General features: G+C 41.9%; 1 protein-coding gene across 1 annotated transcript in view; it reads left to right on the top strand.

Moving 5' to 3' along the window:
* LOC121946553 (serine/threonine-protein kinase WNK2) overlaps window positions 1-21,504 on the top strand; it is a 51,417-nt gene that overhangs the window by 12,575 nt on the left and 17,338 nt on the right. The window contains 13 exon segments of the mRNA XM_042491162.1: window positions 6,806-6,978; window positions 8,762-8,982; window positions 9,076-9,233; window positions 11,555-11,643; window positions 12,999-13,218; window positions 15,827-16,103; window positions 16,188-16,303; window positions 16,647-16,880; window positions 16,882-17,538; window positions 18,159-19,229; window positions 19,355-19,393; window positions 19,914-20,108; window positions 20,924-21,337. Coding sequence (XP_042347096.1) covers window positions 6,806-6,978; window positions 8,762-8,982; window positions 9,076-9,233; window positions 11,555-11,643; window positions 12,999-13,218; window positions 15,827-16,103; window positions 16,188-16,303; window positions 16,647-16,880; window positions 16,882-17,538; window positions 18,159-19,229; window positions 19,355-19,393; window positions 19,914-20,108; window positions 20,924-21,337 — 3,864 coding nt within the window.

Here is a 21,504-nt window from a genome sequence, read left to right as displayed (position 1 = left end):
ATTTTATAAATGACAAATTCCCTTTTATCTTATTATTTCTGTTGCAGTCAGCATTGATAATTAAGTTAAACTGTTAAATATTTTTATTATATATCTCTGGCAATGAGACTCAACAACCAACAAAAGTTGCGTAATGATGCTTTCAGGAATGAAGTATGCTTGTGGTGATTGCCTGAGAGTAAAACCATGCAAATAGTAATTTCTTCCTAGAGCTGCAAAAAGGATCAAATGCAGGTATTGTTTGACTGGAGAAGTTTCTGTATTCCCCAGAAGTGGGTTAACTCTGTTGATACCTTAAAGGTTTCGGATGCCAATACTCAGCCCTACATCTTTCTTTAGACTATCGTTTTCTAAGTGTCTATCTAAGGAAAAATGAATAATTGGCTGACACTAACAGGTATTTATCTGATTCATAGAAACTCATACTGTAATTAGCATTTTCCTAAGAAATCCAGGGTCATTTAGGCTCAAAACAAAAAATGTGATCAGTCAGCAGTTGTCATCATGGCCATTGCATAAGAAGCATTAGTCTATTGAGGAGGCAAGTGTGTAATCGGAAATTTCTGTGTCTTTATCTCTGTGTCAAAGAGCTGTTTGTTTGTCAGCCCACGCATTTAGTCTGTGACAGGAAAGAGGTTTACAGGAGGTTTGTATGGGCTAATCCACATTGGCTAACTCGCGGTCACAATCAGCCAGACACAGTTTTACACTTAACCTCCTGTACAACAAACTTTCACCATGGTCCACTTACTGTTAATTGTAGTCATAAGGGCAGCTCTGATGTAATACTTTGCCTTCTTTACTCACACTTAAGGGAACTTCTGTTTGTCATATGTCGCCTCCACATAGCCTCTCCCTCATCTTTCTCAGCTCACTCCCTTCACACCCAAACAGTAGAGAGGTCAATTAGCCATAGGTTGATTTTCACTGTTGTCTTATTATAATACGTGGCTTGTCGTCTTCGATGGTGTTCCTGACTTTCAGTCTTCTCCTTGACAAGGCTTGGCGATGCATGCACATTTTTTCTCTCTTCTTAGTCTTACAGCAGTCTTACCAGCTCTTTCTCATTTAAAATGTGATCCTGTGCCACCCTGAGTGCCAGTGTGCCAATTAGCACAGCTTGCGTGTGGAGTGGCCGCATGTCAGGGTAACATTGAAACAGAGATAACAGAGGGACCAGCACAGCTGCTGCTGGCCACATTCTCCTGCAGTCCTGACTGATGGGACACTATTCAGCTGTGGGCAGTCTGCTGGCTCATGGCTCGCCCTGCACCAGCTTTTGTTACGGCAGCGGAAGCACTGCAAGTCATTTGTTATTGAAGATGGGTGCAGAGCGTGGCAGGATGGCCAAGTAATTTAGCATACCTCCTTCAGCTGGCAGCCAGGGTTCATGTCCCATGATTTATTGTTGAAGTGTCTAAAAAAAGCGGTGAATAAGACACAGCTTTCAGGGGTGGTGTGCTGTATCATTCTGACGTCCAGTGAACAGAATCATCCAGCATGAATCAATAAAGCATCAAATTATCATTGTGACTGAACCTAAGATTTTCATTGCAGTGTTAAAATGCCATACTAAGGCCTGGTTGCTCTGTGGTTTTAGTGTGGCCACAGTGTGTGTGTGTGTGTGTGTGTGTGTGTGTGTGTGTGTGTGTGTGTGTGTGTGTGTGTGTGTGTGTGTGTGTGTGTGTGTGAGTGTGTGAGTGTGTGAAAATCTGTACTGGCCTACCATTTCATTGTCTTTATGATTTCAACAAAGTCCGGTTTTAGTTTGTTTTATAAGTACATCCTGGTGTGAAATATTTTCTTTGTTAATCTCCTTAGCTAAGAGTTGTGACACATATCGAGCACACTGGGTTTAGCTGTCTAGATTTATAGTAGAGGCTGTTGACAAGTTGTTAAAATACAAATCGCTGTCACACTATTGTTACTAAGCCCAAATGAAGCTAATCTGCTCCTTGTTAACTAAGGATCAAGATGAGGCCAAGTTAATGGGAGTAGGAAGAAATTGTAATTAGGAACACAAAGCTGTAGAGAGAGACCAAGTTGAAACTGATTTTCTTTTTGGAGTGTTTGTAATTTGTCTGCCATAATTAGGACTCATGGTGAAACCTGTTGCTCTCCTGATAAGTTCAGTCATCCGGTTTTGAATCTCGTCGGTTGACTGATTTTAGAGATTTAAATATTAAGTAAGAACCGGTGAACTATTCTGTCTCAGGGACTCTGTGAGAAAAAGAAGCACTGGATTAAACAGACTGGATGATGTCTAGACTAACTTTGGTCAGCTGCTTGGTCATTTTATAGATCCATCCGGGCCAATGTCCAAAAGCATTATGGTCCTAAGATTTCTTACTATAGAATAAAGCCTGTAGTCGTTATCTCTGAGCTTTGCCACTGGCCTTTTCTCTTTTATGTTGTGTGTTAACTAAAGAACATTAAGTCGAAGGAAAAGACTGTTGATTTTAGGGCTGTACCAATTAATTTGAAGCTTCATTTATTATTTCCTTTATAATAGCACAATAACATTAACCAAAATTAGCACAGTCACCAGTGTTATCACAATATTGTTAAAATTTGTTGCAAATGTAAAAAAAAAGATAAAATAAATTCTGATACAAACATTGAAATAATTTTACCAAGTTTTATATGGAAACCACAAAAAAGTTGACAGCACTGTCTTTTTGATAGCACACCATAAAAAATCTCACACCACAAGTTTTTTGTTTTTATGTTTTTTGCTTCTTGTTTGTTTTTTAAGGGTGATGACATTGTAAAATATGATGACAGACACATGAATCTTCATTCAAAAATTTCAATAGAAACTGTGACTTAAAAAAAGGCATTTGATTCTTGCCTCACTCATTTCATCAGAAAGGTAACTTTTTTTTTAGTTAAATAAGGATTTTGTAATAGAGCTTTTTTTTCCCTAACAATTTGTAAATGCAGCAACACACAAATAGGTAACAGTACCCACCAAAATTTGTTGAAATATAGTTTTCTGATAACCTTCATTAAGGCCCATTAATACAAGAGACTAATCAACTGAATTTTTTTTCTTTCCCATATTCAGAATATCAAGAATGAACTATCAACTTGGTTTTGATTTTCTAAGTATTTATAGCAATCCGTTATTTTGTTTCCGTCATTTTAGTTTAATAAACTGATTTAATAGAAACGGATTGTTGTCTATTTATCGTTTCTAAGCCTACCAAAATGTGTCTGTATCTTTCTAGGCTAAAGTCTTATGTAAAATTATTCACACCTTTAATGTGGGGCAAGTAGTTTCAGTTATGAGATGTGAATGAAGAATTCATCTTGATAAATGTCATGACTCACCTTTTAGCATTTTTAAAGCTATTTGTGGTTGATAATTTGTGTGTGTGTGTGTGTGAGATGACAGATGGGAGTTATTGTTAATAAAGCACTACCCATAAGTTTTGAGCTTCAAAAGTTTTCTCCCCTTGAGGACACCATCATCATCTATCACCCAATTGTGTGTGTTTGTGAGTCTGTCAGATGTTTCTTAGATTGATGCTCCAGAGACTTGGCTTGCCTTAACACTCTTTAGCCCAACAGCCTCTCCACAAGGGGCAGTCTGATTCTATTAGTGGATAATCAATAGTAGACACTCATCCTGATGTAGCCCCCCCAATCCCTGTGGTACCTTGCTGCATTTTTTTATCATGCAAAAAGTGCAATCTCTGCAGGAAAGATGGTCTGTGTCATTCTGCTGTCAGTGATACGATGTTTTGACTCACCTGTCTACACACAGCTGTGCCTGCAATGTGTGTCTGCACACAGTGTTTGTGATGTTGTTTGAGAATAACACGTTTTTTAAGCTTCTGTTCATGGCAGAAATTTCAATTAAACGGTAAATAATCTGACATGCTATCAGAGTACTTGTGACTGTTGGAGAGCTGCATACTCCAAAAGTATTTTGTTGACAGATTTATTGTGCAATGCTCTTTTTTATGCTCTCTGTATGAGTTTGACAGGCCATTAACTAAGGTATTAGTGATTCTGACTGCATTACACAGACTAGCTTCCTGTTTTTTTTTGTTTTTTTTTTCATTAAAAGGGCCACATTACATTCTAAAATAATCAAAGCTATTTATGTATCAAAGTTTTATTAATGGCACAGTAGTTTCGTTATTCAGTATGTTGCACTTAGAAGCTCAAAATGTATGGTTTAACAAGTATAAATGAATACTGGACCTTAAATTTGGCTTGGCAAGGAGCTGTACTGATGAAGAAAACAAAATGTCTATTTTTCTGGCACTGGAAGGCACCTGCGGCGATACCATCTACCAGCACATACCGTACATTCTGTAGCATAGGTGAACACAGTGTAATTTAAATTCCAAGCTAAGGTAGGTTTTTTTTTGCCATACTCTACCCATGGAGGGTACAGGGAGACTGCTAGAGCCATGAAATCACATCAGCGCCTGTAACTGGGAACTGCAGCCTTAAAGCTGAATTGTATCTATTTAGATTCCCATGTAAAGTAGCTGAGCTGATAGCCATCTTTCCACAATAAGGACACTTTCTTCCTAAATGGACAGCATGCATTAAAGACAACATGTGACGCTATGCCAGGAGCCTGATTTGAACACATATTTTTGCAATTACATGCCATATTAGGCAGCAATGTTCCCAGGACTAATGGTTTAATCTGTTACCTGGTCTGATATATCCGTGTCTCTGTATGAGCTGCCAGAGCTGGAGAACTAATATAGTCCAGCACACAGATGTAGTGGGTGGCAGCAGAGTCGAGCACAGCTTTATAGATTGCTTCCTGCTAATGTCACAATCTATTTTCCTGTCGCTGCAGCCTAGTATGGCTTTCTATGTGTGTGTTTAACCTCGCCTGGGTGGCTCCAGCAGCTGAGTCTTTTCTTTAGCCATGTGTACAGTGTGGACTTGATAAGATTCTGAAAACATGCATACAAACACTAGACCGATCTGTTTGCAGCAATACATATTTTAAATGTAATGTAATGAGTCACGCTTGTTAAAAGCTCAGATCCCTCACTGTATCTATGAAGCATTAACAAATCATATGTACTGATGCCTTTGTGATATCCTTTGTCTGGTATGTGTATCTTGGGAATGACATTCTTCCAGTGTCTCAGAGTGCATATGTATCTGTCTGTGTATCTCTCCATGCTGTGCACAACACCTCTGAGCCTACATGTGGTTTCTGAATTATGCAGAAGCCCCAGTGTCTGCTGTGAGGGAAAACAGAAGTGGGAGAGCAAATGGAGGTGTGTGATTGGGACTTGGGGAACACTCTGTGGTGGGGTTATTTAAAAACAGCACTAGGATTCCTGAAAGATGAGCGCAGAGATGATGAGAGGAGGAGGGAAGAAGAAAGATGAAACAGTAATATGGGGGGAAGAGACAAGTGCCGCCTAAAGGAAGGACAGCTGCAGTGCTCAAGGGTTAAAATTTGCTTGCTGTCTCTTTCTTCCTTTTGACCTGGGGTTCAGGTAAACTTCAGTCCACGTGCTGCTCTTGTGCAGCAAAGAGCACATGGGGATAACCCAGCCCAACTTGGGCGGCCCCAGCCCTCCATTGCTCAGCTCGCCTCACTAGAGAAGGTTTTCTGCAGAACTGAATTATTCATGGGACTTTAGAAGAGTGCAGTGAAAATCCCCACCCCCCACACACTTGCACACAAAACCTAATACACCACATTTACACTCACTCCCGCACCATGCTTTATCATCATATCACTTCACCCCTCAACACATTGCATCACAGCACATCTTGCTTCATTGTTAGTTTTTTAGGTTATTCAGGCTGATATTTGTTCTGCAGTGTCATCCCACAGGGAGCTCACTGTGGCTGAATAATTAAATAGATTAGATCTCGCTAGGTTGTGTTCATCGCATTCCTCCGTCACTGTCGTCCGTCTCCGAGAGGGGTGGGGTCGTGCTTCCAGTCCATACTCAGTGCTGAGTGTATGTACGTGTATGTTACGTAAGTCGTTGCTGTGGTGGTTTAAAAAAGGGAAATCGCAGTGAACCCCTTGGCACTATCTAAAGCAAGGTGCTCTCAGAGTGGGGTCAGCCTGACAGAGAACTAAAGAGGGAGGGGATTGAGAGGGAGTGAGGATGTGTTTGTGTGTGCGGCGGGATGTTTTGTTATAGAGAAGGGAGTGGTTGGTGTTAGGGGTGCAGAGACGGATTGCAGATATGGGGGGAGGGGGTAAAGGAGCAAAAGGTAGCGGATGAGGGAGTCAGCAAGCAAGTGAGGGAGATGGAGAAAGATGAAGGAGATCGATGACACGTAACCTTTAGCTGCAGTGTCTCGTGGGTGTGACCATGTTAATGTGTCGGTCCATTCTCCCCACAGAGTCACCATTTTAATGTCTCTTTCCACAGTGTTTCTGGATAAATTAAAGCAAGTGAGGGGTCACATCTGACTGATTTTAAACTTTAAAAAATCCCTAAAATGTCATCCATATGCATGATATTTAGGCTGAGTCTTCCTACTACTAAATAAAGCCACTGATCTGGATTCTTCCAAAACACACACCCTGCTTACTGTTGTCAGCTTTGATATACATATAGCCCAATTAGAGACATATGAGTATATGGCTCACAGACTGAAACTAACCCCCCTCTCACACACTCTGTCTTTCCCACTTGCTCAAACATGCTGGATGCATGAATTTGAAATGTGCCTTCAAGGTGACGGCCTCTTCCATCTGGTAGTTTCAGTGAAGCAAATATGTTATTATAAATATCTTTTCATTAGTGCTTCATAGTTAATTCTTTCTTCTGCATCTGTCATCTTTCCCAAGGATCGCAAGCTGTCAAAAGTGGAACGTCAGCGCTTTAAGGAGGAGGCAGAGATGCTGAAGGGTCTTCAGCATCCCAACATTGTCCGTTTCTATGACTTTTGGGAGTCGTCCCTTAAAGGGAAGAAGTGCATAGTTCTAGTGACAGAACTCATGACGTCAGGAACGCTAAAAACGTGAGTACTGTTGGAATTACTAATTTACTGTTGAAAGTAGATAACTCAAGTGAGACATTAAATGGAAAGATAACATCACAGATTTTTTTGTGGGGGGGGGGGGGTCTCTTCTTAAAATTGGCAGTGGAGGTAGTAACACCACCAAATCAACATCTGTAGCCCCTTTTACACTGACGTCTCAAGGTGGGAATATCTTACCATCATGCCACAATCAAAAGGCACGATCGCAGAATTGGGGGACAGAGTTCTCTCATCTTTAAGCTGGCAACAGAGGTAGTGACAGTGCCGAATTGAGGTCTGTCGAGGTTGAGAGACAGCCAGCACGAGGGGACCATAGATGTAAAGGTTGTAACATTTTGACAACGTACAATGCTTGCAACCTCATGTGGGCGATTCAAAGAGCAGCTAGCAGCAGTCAGTGGCTTATTCAAAAAGAAGAACAGCAGCCAAAAAATGCCCGCAAATTCAGAAAACAATGAGATTCAGGAACTGCTTATCCCCCGGGCAGAAGACGAGATCAGCTGCCATATAATGGGGACTGTAAATGATTGTCATTGCTGTGTTCTGCCTTTGTTATTGTATAAGTCACACTAGCGGATGATGCTGTAGTGTTAATGTCATGCCTGTCATGCCTGTTTACTTCCAGAACACCGGCATGTAGGGCTGGGCGATATGAACTCAAATCAATATCACGATTAATTGACCATTTTACCTCACTTATGGTTAATGAATGATTATTTTGTTTTTTGCTTTTTTTTATTTTGTTTTTTTGCCCTCATACTTTACTTGGTGGTTTCATTTTACCTTGGTATGTTGCACTGTAATAAACATATGATGCATCATTATTTATTAAACTATCCAGCATGATATAGGAATGAAAAGCTCCATCTTCAACAAACAAATGTAAGTACATTGTGCTGATAAAAGGCCAACCTCTCCTGACTGCAGGACTCTGACTTGAACTTCTGCTGTGTGCTAATCATCATTTTTATTAGTATAAAAATGTTTTGAGTAGGTCTACTTCTTCTTTAGCTGCAAACAGCCTGCCAACATTTCCATTTAGAGAAAGGTTGAAAATAAGGCAATGTGCCTGTGGCCCCAGGCCCCCAAATCACTACATCTGCCAGCTCAGCTCAGCACGAGTGGCTGGATGAGACACGGAGCGATGCGTCCCAGTGTTTGTTAATACTTTTATCCAAAGTCTGACTAAACTTTCAACTAAAATAAAGTATTCTGTAGAAGTCTAATGAAGTCATTTTCCACTACTGAATATGTGTCTGTTTGTTCATTCAGAAATGTTGGTGCTGAGAGGAAAAGCTCCACTCTGTTTGTCTCTCTCACTATGCTGCTGTCGGATCATCAGCTGTTTGATCCGCGATAATGAAACACTGTTTATGCACATATGACTCAGTTGTCAAATATCCAGCTGTATTCTAGAGTTATCGTCAATCACTGCATTACATGATTGTTCAACACTGCTGCTGTTGCAGTATTTTGGTCTGAGATTTTCCTCGGTGCCCTGAGAGCATCAGACAGAGCCCAAAAGTGTGGCATTTACGCCAGATGTGTGAGAGTTGGCAACCCTGATGGGAAAGAGATTGACAGTTTTTAAAAATATATAATAATATAATAACTGAAATAACCGACATGGGCAAGATTGCATTGGCAGCATAATAAAGGTTAATGGTTGCAGCCGTATCGCAGGATCTGTGTAAAAATATGTATATATTTTGTGACTCGCATGAATGTCAGTTAATAATCTGTTTCCATCTCCTTCCTACAGCTATCTAAAGCGTTTCAAAGTAATGAAGCCAAAGGTGCTGCGGAGCTGGTGCAGACAGATCCTGAAAGGCCTTCACTTTCTCCATACCAGGACCCCCCCCATCATCCACAGGGACCTCAAATGTGACAACATCTTTATCACAGGACCCACAGGCTCAGTCAAAATAGGGGATTTAGGACTGGCGACACTCAAGGCAGCTTCCTTTGCCAAGAGCGTCATAGGTAAGAGACTTAATATATAACTTGGCAGATTAATGGTGCTTACAGACATTAAGTAGAAAATAACGTATCCATTGGGCACTCTCCTCTCTTCAGGCACCCCAGAGTTCATGGCTCCAGAGATGTATGAGGAACATTATGATGAGGCTGTGGATGTCTACGCCTTTGGCATGTGTATGCTAGAGATGGCCACCTCAGAATACCCCTACTCCGAGTGTCAGAATGCTGCTCAGATATACCGCAAAGTCACTAGTGTGAGTCCAGATACTTTAAATTTTTCCTTTTTGTTTCATTAAGTAAGATATTTAGGGAAAAATAGTAGACTTCCTGTAAAAGTTTTAGTAGTAGTTTAGTAGCCCAAAATGATCACAGATAAGTGTAAGCATAATATAATAACTTTAATATTAGCTGAGACAACATACTAATAATACATTTTGCTTTTATTGAACAGAGCCTGTGCTAATTGTGCATGAGCTGTAGCTCATACTGTATACAATAACAAAACTGTCACAAATATTCTCCTCACATATATATATAGCATTGTCAGCAAAAAGTCTCATTAATACCACAGTCTTCTAAAGGAGACTGCTTGTAGTGTGCACTTTGTCATACCTCAGGGTCATGCTTTGTGAACCTGTCACATAGAGCACAGTGATGTTGGGGATGCTTTTAGCTGCTTCACAACATAATAGGTCAAGGGAGTTTTTAATTGCAGAAATGCAGCTTTTCTTTTTTTTCTTTTAGAATACATGATCTACTCTGCTCTGTTTCTTGGGTGAAGAATCTAATGAGCCATATGGAGTCACAGAGGGAGTCCAAATCTCCTTTGTTTTTTAGATAAAGCCTAAAGGCTGTATTCCATTCCATTTCAATGAGTCGCTCTCTGCAAGCAAACCCCACTGTAAACTGTTTTTAGATAAGGGAGTGTCTGAAGTCATAATAGTCTTTCTGATTTGATGAAGAGTATTGATTTTCCACACTTGAGACTTGGCAGTGTGGGAATCTGAGAGATGACTCTTTCACCTGCTGTTGAAGAAGAGAATGCCTCTATGCCCATAATAATGCTCGGGTAGCATCAGTGCAGCTGTCCCTAGATACCTTTCTCTGCATTGTTACTGTATGCATATTAGAGTGCCCTACAGGGACCACTGCAGGATATTAATAGGAGATTGATCAAAGAGAAACCCTGATAGCTTTATACTGCTCCCTGAGTACATGCAGCATGCAGCTGCATAATTGGTACGGATGTGAATCCAGAGGATGCATATATTTTCTAACTTAGATGCATAAAGTGTGGTTTGAGTGCTGAGCTAAGAAATGTAGTATTGCCCAAAATCCCAACATTTTTAAAAGCGGTACTCCAATAAAAATCTATTGAGTATGAAACACTCACGCACCCCTTTCCACCAAATTAGCTCTGGTTCTTAAACAGGCTCTGTTCAGGATTTTTGTAACCCTGACCAGCCTGCATTTCCACTGTTTTTGAGTGCAACCACTGTAATCAAGGATGTGTAATCAATGGAGGGCAATGCTCAATGGAAGTAAACAGTGGTAGCAGTAGCTCTGTTATTACAGATATTTGTTCTTACCCTAAAAACAAGCATGGCCTCTCTCTCTTTCTAATCTGTAGAACATGACACGCCCACTGATGTTGTCACGTTTCACACTACAGGTCAAGAAAAGGCCTGCTTTTTTGGTTCCTCCTGAGAACCAACTTTTCTAGTTCTGAACGTGTTTATATTTGGTCAAAAAAAAAAAACAGAACAGAACCAGTCCCATGTTGATGGAAAAGAGGTAACACTCGAAGAAAGTATGAAAACATCATTAGAAACCTCTGAAATCACTCTTGCCGTCCCTGTCCATCCATGTGCACAGGATGTTTTTAACAGTCAAAATACCATAGTAATTAGGTCCAACTGTGTCCTAATTGTAGTTCACAAACAAACAACATCAGGAAAGGGTGCCCGGTAGCTCACTGGGTACAGTATGCACTATGAAAGATGAGTCCTTATAGCATCTATCTGCTGCTTTCCCTGTCTGTCTCTCCTTCTAAATAAAGCAAAACATGCAAACAGTAATCTTAAAAAACAAAAAAAAACATCAGTAACCTTTGCAATCGCTACTTCTCCTCACCAATGGAACAGCTGTAGATGGGTGCTCTTAAATGTGCAAATCAGCACATGCACCCGCCAATAAACTGACCAAGGTCGTGTCTGAGAATTGAGATGGAAGTTGTGCATTAGCTGTAATTTGGTGAACATACTGAGCTTGGATAAAGAAAAGTTGGCTATGCTGCAGGAATGATTTGAGACATTTTATGGATGCTTTTATGCTTTTTGGAATCCATCACAGCTAACATAGATTCAAACTGACTACAGCTGCCGTGTTCTGTCAGTGTTGACAAGCCTACAGGGTGTGATTGCCTGATACTCAAAAGATACAATTTGGCGTGGAATATCGCAGAAACATCCTTGTACACTGTTTCCTTTGTTTTCCTTCGTCATGATTTTTCATCAACACAGTATCCTTTCATGGCATGTCCTCAGTGTTTTGTTTATATTTCCGTCTTCCTCAGGGAGTGAAGCCAGCCAGCTACAACAAGGTCATGGATCCTGAAATCAAGGAGATTATTGGGGAGTGTATCTGCCAAAAGAAAGAGGAGCGGTGAGTGACTGTGCCCATCGTTGTCCAGTGTCCGGCCAACAGGGCCCACAAGGTGCCCTCTCATCTTTCATGGCTTGTCTCACCTCCCCCGCTTTATTGCCGTGGCGTTGACAGTTGGGCTCTCAGCAGCACTGCAGTTTCCCACCATATCTGCAGGGTGTCTTTCAATTTCTGTTACATAATGAGTTTGTGTACAGAGGGGAAAATAACCCTTAATTAGCTTCCAGTGGCTTTTTTCTTATTGAAGCATGATTGGGTTCAATGAGTGACTTCAGAGAGTGGCTCTCTCTCTGCGCCAAAGGTAATCCATGTCCATGTATGATGTTATTACTTTGTCAAGATGTTCTCACACAACAACACAACAGAATTCTTGTACTACAGCGAACCATATGGATGCCAACACCATCTGCAGACGCTGTGAATTAGAGAAAAGTGGGAGAAGTGTGTGTGTGTACTGCACTGTACCTTAAACCCTGCTCCTATTGGACAAAAAATCCACTAAAACTCACTAACATCTGACTTTTGTTTTTAGAGTAAAAGGTTATAATCTGCATTATTTCAAAGTTTAGTCTGCACAGAGATTAAGAGACTGAAATTAAGTGATATAAAAAAGAACTAACCACCGTAACATTTTCACTGGCCTCCATGCACTTTTTGTTTTGCCTTGTTGAAAAAGGCATAATTCTCTGCTGCAACACTCTGTACATAGCTCTGGTATACTGGCAATGGGAAAGGAGTCTATCACCTATTTTAAACAGGCTTTCCAGCATTTAAAGAACTGGGCATATACACTCATTTTGGTGGAAAAGGGGTATTAAAAATAAGTGGCAGCAGTGTGTGTATTGCACATTCGTGTCTGAAGCCTCTTTCACTCTGGACAAAAAATCAACTACTACTACTAACATCTGGCTTTTGTCTTTAGTGTGAAAACTTACAATTGCCATTAATTCCTGAGACAAATGACTAGTTTAGACCCTTTTCTGTCAATAACTTCTGTCACACTTTATCTCAGCCAAAAACTCATTCTATCATTCTACATTAGTTGGCAGAGAGTTTAAAAGAGAGACTGAACTGAACTGAAAAATGGATATAAAAAAGAAATAACCACTGTGAAATTTTCATTGACATCCACACTGCTTTCTGCTGTTACTAACCATGTTTTCCAGCAAAACTGAGCAGTACGAACCTGACACATCAAATAAGAAAAAAAACAAAAACAAGGCATACTTGTCTGCAGTTAAAAATGAGTCAATAGCCTATTGTTTGTAGGTTTGCCTGTGTTAAAAAACACACTAATGTGCTAATTTTGGTGGAGAAAAGGAATGAGTATTGAATTTTGGTCTTCCTTCCCCCAGGTACACCATCAAGGATCTGTTGAACCATGCTTTCTTTGCTGAGGACACAGGCGTCAGGGTGGAGTTAGCTGAAGAGGATGATGGGAAAAAGGACTCCATAGCCCTGAAACTGTGGGTGGAAGATCACAAGAAGTTAAAAGGGAAGTACAAGGAGAGTGGAGCCATCGAGTTCACGTTTGACCTGGAAAAGGAGGTCCCTGAGGTTGTGGCACAAGAGATGGTGAGTGGATGATTGAAGGTTGTCAGAATAACTTACACATGTAAATATTTGGAGATGAATCTGGACTTGGACTCCTGTCACTTTTATGGGTCATCTAGAAATGATTTGTCCTTTTCAAAAACCTTTGTGTAATTTCAGTTTCAGTGTTAAGTTAGTTTAACTCATGCTTATCATGCTGTTTGACATGTTTTGCATGTCCTTCTGGCTTAGCGTGTTCTGGCTGCTGGCATTACTCAGATCTCATCATTGGGGAATGCACTCAAATGCAGATTGCTGGTGATAACTTTCACTGCTCTTCCAGGAATACAGTGATTAGGTTTTGTTTTTTTCCCTTTTGTTTACATGGTTTTCTCCAGGGAACACCATCAGATAAGGCACCCACAGGCCCTGCAAAAAAAACCTGGCTCAGAAAAACTGAGGATTTCTCTGTGTGGGAGCCATGATTATACCATCTTCAAGCCTTTATATCACTCATCTAACATTCTGCAGCACCATAAAATTATTTATTGGGGTGTGGAATTAAGAGAGACTTACAGAGCTCAACTTCAGATGGAGAATATAAACAGTCATTGTCAGGCTTTGTTCTTTAACAGCCTTTTTTCAGTTTTGGTGGGAAAAGATTAAACTGGCACACATTATCAGAAATACTAGCGAGACCAAGTCTTCAGTGAGACATTAAATTGAGGATCTTTTTTTAAGGTTTTCTTTTTGGCAGGATTATTCAAAATGGCTCCAAATAAACCTGCTTTTAAACAGATTTGTTTTGGGCCCGTCTATTGCATTAGGACTAAGGAGCATCTTTACTGTGTTTTTAGACATTTTACAAAGTAGTCTACAGTATGTGCTTGTACATCATGTGTAACTAAAGGAGTGAAAGAGAGACATTTTGGCAGTGAGGTGTGCCAGCTGTATATTTATTACTCTCTCTTAGATTATTTTAAAAAAGAAATATTTTATTTAATACTCAGCCAGTTGATACAGTGGCAGTGAAACTTTGAGGGAGAGTTTGTTTTCCTGGCCTTCTCTTTTTCTGCCTTTTGTTTTAACCAATGTCTCATTTTTGTTGTCGCTCTTTCTCACTCTCCCACACATCTCTTCCCCTCTTTCTTGTCGGCTCTCTCCCCATTTATCTGTGCTGTTTTGGCCTTGACCGGACTGTCAAGCTGGGAAACAAATTTAAGGCCAATCTGGACATGAAAGCAGACATGTGGATCAGCAGCATAATAGGATTGTATAGCCAGCATGCTTATGCCAAGTCACTCCTCATCCACTCTTATGGGTCATTTTTCTATAGACAAGCAATATAAGACAGGGGATTTGTCTCCATCGATGGGCCAGGATCCCTCTCTTTTTTTTTTTGTTCATTTATTCTGGCTTTTGTGTTAATGATGCCTAATTACTCTTTGTGTATTATGTGTTTTCAATGACATCTTATACAATGCATGCTGTACTTAATGCTTCACAGTAGATGATTGGACATGCTTCATTTAAATCATTAGTGTAAAAACACACAGCAGTGGAAGTCAGGCCTTCCAGGATGTTGTGATTGCAAACAAACAAAAACGCATATTCAACCAATCCCTGTTAATTCTACACAACTTCTCAATATGCCGCTTCAACTTTCCACAACTTTGACCAATGATCATAGTTTCCCATGAGTTTCACAAATCATAGCAGTCCCCAGCATAACATCACCAAACTCTCTTTCTAATTATTGGTTGTGCAGAAAGTCATCAACTGACCAACAATTTTCCTATACCTGAAGAATGGCTTGAAGACATGGAAACACGACAAATCCCCATGATAGAGGCTGTTACTTCTGTATCTATTGTACGTGGTGAAAGAATCCAGTGAATTAGATTAAATATGCATGGTTAGTTGAATAGTTAGTGCAGTCATCATTCTGTTGTCCTCAGATGAGCCCTCCTTTGGCATCTCCAGTCATCTCGATCCTCCATGCATCTTGCGAGTTTGCCAGTGTTTTCTGTCCCTGCGTCTTTCTTTAGAATGTCCACATGTATATAAATCACCATTTCAGAACAGTACAGTTTAATCTCACTAGAACAAGTTCCCCTTAATATTTAATGAATTATTCACTTTAAAAAATAGCAACTATTTTCACGATTTTCACATGCACCCACAATGTCCTTGCAAAAAAAAACCCAAACCCAAATAAAACAAGAAACCCCAGCTAGAACACTGTAAAATGCACCACAATGTTTTAGAAAAGCTGCTGTGAAATCAGGCATTTTAGGCCACAGTAATCTTTAAAAAAGCCTGTGAAGTTCTGAAGGGACTGACTAGTGTTTTTTTGCATGAACTATTATCTTGTACTATGTTTTTTTGTATGTATGACATGCATCTATACGATGTGTCTTCATCATTGTTTATTGCGGATGTAATAACGCAGACAGTTCTGTTGTGAACAATGAACAGAGCTGCTGACAAAGGGAATAAATCCCCACTGCACTGATCCCCTTGAAATAGATTTTCTATTCCTTCCTTTTCTTGCTCCTTCTCTTTCCCTTGCACAATGTGCTCTCTCTTCTCTCACATGCTCCATGCTAAAAATATCCTGGAAGTCATGCTCTTCCCTTTTCTTTGTCAGGTGGAGTCTGGCTTCTTCCATGAGAGCGATGCTAAGACTGTGGGAAAGTCGATCAGGGACCGTGTGGCACTGATCAAATGGAGGAGAGAGAGAACAGTTTCTGCTGCAGTTCCAGTGGAACAAGGTGAAGGAGTTCAAAGAGTCCAGATGACACCATCTCAGGGCATCTCTGCTGGGGTTACAAATGTAGGACAGCCTTTGCTTGAGCCTGAAGAGACAGAGGCGGACCAGCACAACAAGCTGCGTAACCTACCAGCCAGTGCCACCTCAGTGACGTGTAAGAGAATCTGTTCTCCACTCAGAAGCGCAAGAACTTAATCTTCTACTTTTTTCTGAGTGTTTGATTTGTGTGTCTCTGCAGCAGACAGCACACTTGATAGTGGCATGGGCTCCACTGTGTACTCAGACTCCCACAGCAGCCAGCAGAGTGTCCTCTACCAGTCCCTGCTGGAGCCTATTACTATGGCAACACAGCAGGTCTGTATCAGGAGCACACACACCCAGGTGGACCATGTACGTTTGGATTTATTAAAATAAACACACTCTTTGAAAGCAGCCATTGCTCACGTGGAAATAACCGCAGATGATGTATCCACACATAAAAACTATGTTTATCTGCACGGACAACATGCATAAACATTTCTTGACACGTGCAGATCAGTCTTCATTAACACAGTCATGCACTTTACATGCACATGTATTTCTCATACTTTCATTTGTCATTGCAAGCAAGTTTGTTTGTTCTCATCTCTTCATCCATTTCCTTTATTCTGTTCATTTGAGTAACATGTGTTTTGCTTTTGGGTTGCTCTTTGATCAGTGCCAGAGCAGTGGCCCTTTTCTCACAGATCGACCTCACTCCTGTGAAAAGATTGAAGTACGCGGGGCAACACTGAGCCCAGAGCTCAAGACTTGTTTGGGAGCTGCAGCTCGGAGAGGAAGTGCCCCTGTTATTGACACTCGCAGGGCAAACAACATTGCTCAACTCCGTGGCCTCATTCAGTCACAGAGATCAATCAGTCCTACCCCCACGGTACCAGAGAACCAGTTGGAACTCACCCCCCCCTGAGCCTCACCCAGAGACTAAGGATGGATTCCCCTCCCACAGTGCTCTGCCAGTACTGCAGGTCCTCCCCTTGCCCCCTGAGTATCGCCGCTTTAGTGACACAAGCATCAGACCGTCATCAGAGGCCAGCAGTGAGAACTTAACAGTGCCTGTGCCAAGTGGACGCAGACACTCTGACCTAAGTAGTCTTCTGAGTCTGACCGCTCATCATAACCAACATTTTGCAATGCATAGAGGCCACGTGTGCCAGGCCTGCCTCTCTTTACTTAATTTAAGGTTACGAGAAGGTAGCCATCGCCGTCCTTCGGTTGGCATGCCAACACACCACTGTCCATGTGACTCTAGACAAAACCCGTCCTCTGGTTATGGACGGCTGAAAGGTCTGAGTGATTGTTCAGATTTCTCACTGCTGCAGCAGTCCCTGTTTAATATAATCAGCCGCAAAGCAGTCCCTTGTCACACCACACCCACCCAATCCTCCCAGCTACACTCCTCAGCTGCCCACAGGCCCGCCCGCAGTGATGGAGACGACAGCCTGAAGAGTCATCTCCTAAGTGGAAGTTTGGTTGGGGACCAAGAGCCCCTCCAGGACTGCGAGGATAGATTCTGTGCCAGAGAGCAGCAAGTTACCAGGGCTGTGGGAGTGGTAGGTCACATTAGCAAACAGGTCGCTTTGGTTTCCCATATGGGGCCTGCTTTACTGATTTCTCCCAGCCTGCAGGAGGTGCAGCATTATTCTGCATGGAGCTGGTCTGACCTCCTGTCTACTGTCTGAGTCTTGCTGCCTGCATAGACCTCCAGAGCTGACCATCCTCTTAAAAATCATAAGCTTGGTCCTGTCAGAAGACAAACGCAATTTCTAATAGACCATGTCTCCCTGCTGATTAACCTTAACCAATTCCTTTTAGAACTGACCCAGATTTTAACATTTTTTCCTTTCTGCTTTACTGGTCCAATGCTACAGCTGTCTTGCTCCTTGGATAGATGGGCTCTGATTGAAGGAGATGGGGCGGCGGTCTGATCTCCCTCCACTCGGTGTCTCCTACCATTCCTCTCTTGAGGCCTTATTTTAGCACGCACCTGTCACTGCTTGCTCATTGTTGAAACAGCTGTTTCATTAATTTATTTTATCCACCATTCTCTCGTTATATTTGCATCTGGTAATGTAATTTACACACTTGTTGGCTTTTGTGGGAGTGTATACTTGACCGGTAAAATACACTCACAAGAGGGTCTAATTTGAATTTCTCTCCTTTGTGTCCTCAGGCGAGTTCAGCAGGTCACCAGAATCAACCGTCTGTGCAGGGCCTGCATTCTTCCAGCACAGCAGTGCACACACCACTGCAGTACCTCCAGCCTGGACACAGCTACCCTGCTGCTCCATATGCTGGCCAACACAGTGCTGCAACACCAGCTCCAGCCAGTCTGTGTTCAGTCAGCATCCAGCATACACCTCCGAGTGTGCAACAGACTCAAGCTGCAGCAAATATTTCAGCATCAGCTGTGCCACAACATATCGCACAGAGCTACCAAGCACCAGGGCACCAACAGCAGCAGGCAGCGAGCTCTTTGCCTTTTCCTTTGAAAGTCCAACAAACTTGTCAACCCCAGGCTCACTCTGTATCAGGATATCCTTCTCCAGCTCAGCAACAGACTGCTGCAGCAGCAGCCACGCTGCCAGCTCAGCAGCCAGCACAAAGCTACCCTCTTGCATCCATAGCCCCAACTATGGCCCAGTGTCATCCTACACAAGCTCCCAGTGCACTGCAACACGTCAAAGCTGCAGTCAAACTGCCAAGTCAGCAGCCTGGTCAGAGCTCCTCCACACCAGCACTTTACAGCCAAAAGATACCCATTCAGCAAGAGCACCAACTCAATACTCAATCCAATATACAACTAACACAACATGCTGGGCAGGCTTATATTCAGCCTCAACTCCAGCCTAGCCAAGAAACTCTGCAAACCATACACCAACAAATGGCACAACAGCCAATCCACCTTTCTCAAAATCTTCAGTCTACTGGTCAGCAACAAGTTCACACCCCACCTCTACAGAAGCACAGTCAGAACGCCATGCAGACAGCAGCGCCACAACAGAGCCAGGATATATCCCAGCAGGTTCAGATACCAGCTTCTCAGCCTCATCCAACACCAACCCCAGTTGTGCAGGTTTCAGCCACGCACCAGAGTTACCCTGCTGCAGGTCTACCTGATGCTGCCTCGCAGAGCTATGCGCATCCTGCCCTCAATGTGCTGCAGCAACAGACTGCTCCAGCTCAGAGCCAGTACCTGTCTGCCCAGCCTACTGCTGCTCCACAGACATACGGAGGACAACAGGTGAGTGTTCAGTGTTGATAATCACTATACATTATATTGTAGCAAGGTGGCATATATAGTGCCGCAGTTTTGATTTTCTGTTGTTTTCCCTCCTCTGACCTCACCCTGTTTTCATTTTCCATCAGTTTCAACCCTATCTTTGCGTCGCTGCTTTCCTGAATCAGGTAGAACGCCTTTGTCTCAACACAGTTTGTCATTGTGGGACTCAATGTGGGAAGAACAGAAAATAATGCACTTAAAGGTCATATTATTATTTATGACAGTGTTATTACTTCTGAAGCTATTCATATTGTAGTGCCTGGTTTTGATTTGACGCAGCTGGATTGGAAGCAGCTGTGTTGGTGGACAGAAGGTGAATGAAAAAAAAGGACAATAAACAGGAGTTTCCTCGGACAACAGCCAACAGAAAGATGATGAAAACAGTAATGAAAACAATAACAGTGGTTTTAGCTGCTGCTTCCGCCAGCCCTCCAAGGCTTGCTCCATGTCTGCTCTGTGGAACAGTGTATGTGCAGCACATTCATAATAATTCCAGGCTTAGGGACAGGATGGAAAATGTGAGCTATTATGATCTGGGTCAATAGCAGGAAATGCAGATTTCCAAACTGAGACATGAAACTGGAATCTCTGCCATTATTGAACTCCCTCCCTCTTTTTCTCTCTCCTCTTTTTGTTCTTCTGCAGAGTGTTCCTGCTGGTCCTGGCATTTCACAGCTTGGACAAGATGGACAGGGCCATGGGCAGAATCTCAGCCAATCAGCTTTGAGTGCACCAGCCCAGGCACTGGCTCCGCAACAGTCACTGGCTCAGGCTGCTGTCCACCAACAACTCCAACCTCTGCAGATTTCAAACTCTCTACCACCAACACATCCATCCCAGGTATTGTCTGCTCTCATCACAAATATCTAGCCCGAATAATACCTGCTCATTTGTCTTGTGGCTGAGTTATTGTATGCCTCAGCAGTTTGTTTCTACCTTGGATTATATAAACCAATAACAATATACAAGGTTCCCACGGTCACAAAACACTGGGAAAACTCACAGAATTTCACATTTCCTTTTTTCAGCCCGGGAAAAGTTATTAAATTAGTAAAAATCATTAAAAGTTTTGGAAAAGTCATGGAATTTTGTTGTAATAATATTAATTGTTACAGTTGTCTTCTATAGATAACCTTCCATTTCCAAGGCAAAAAATATGTACCCACATTCTTATGTTGCAGCATTGTTTTTCAGCCTTGCATCCAGAAAGTTTATAATCAAATGCATTAAGGATACACTCATAGTATAATCATTTTCGTTTTCCCCTCATGCTTAAACGCCATTGCCAGACTGATATATTTTAAGTGTTTATATGACTGTGCCAGTAGTTTAAAATATTAGAATTGAACATGAACAAAACCAACTATTGGAAAGATTGGAAAAGGTGGCGGATTAATTTTTATAGAATAATTAACATTTGGAATTAAGTGTATTATACAGTTCCGTTCATGTTATAAATTGTGAACGGTCAAAAAAAAATTATTATGGGTCTTAAAAAAGCAATGGAAAAGTTCTGAAACTGCGTCTATGAAAAAGTGTGGGAACCCTGAATATAGACTTTATGCAGGTTATCTTGATGCATCACCCTCATGTTTGAACTCTATTCTCTAGATTATTTGATTTCCCTGTTTCTTCCTTTTTTCTTATCCCTCCAGTTTCCTTCACAATATCCCACAATCCAGGTGATGACAGCTGTGACTGACTGTGAATCCTCCTACCCTCACTCCTGCTCTGCCCCTCACCCTTCAGCCCCCTCTTCTCTTAATCACATCTTTCTCTCTCCTGGACAGACTCTCCCTGTGACCCCCTCTGTCTCCCCACTTTCTCCTCTGCACATTGAAAATACATTAGTTTCACCTGTCTCAGTGTCCCTCATACCTTCCCCCTCATCTGTGCTGGGTCAGGTGGGACCATCATCCCCACAGCATCAGCCCAGTGTTAGATCTGAAGCTTCTCATTCACAACCTGCATTAATATCAGCACCAACCACCCACCCCATACACACACACATTGCCCCGTGCCAGAACACACACCCTCCCACAAATGGCAGCACTCAGCCTCTGATACAGGTAATTATGTTGGCTGCAGATGTTTACCAAGCGGGTGTGAGCCGGAACCTTTGATAGTGATAATCTCTTTTAGATTGTTTTCAAATCTCTGTTTGCATCCTGAAAAAGCTTTGTTTTTAAGGTCACTGAATAGTTGTTCCGTGGTGGAAGGATAGTGAAGATTTGTA

Source organism: Plectropomus leopardus, chromosome 8 (genome assembly GCF_008729295.1).
Source record: "Plectropomus leopardus isolate mb chromosome 8, YSFRI_Pleo_2.0, whole genome shotgun sequence".
NCBI lineage: Eukaryota > Metazoa > Chordata > Actinopteri > Perciformes > Serranidae > Plectropomus > Plectropomus leopardus.
This window is presented reverse-complemented; position numbering and strand designations above follow the sequence as displayed.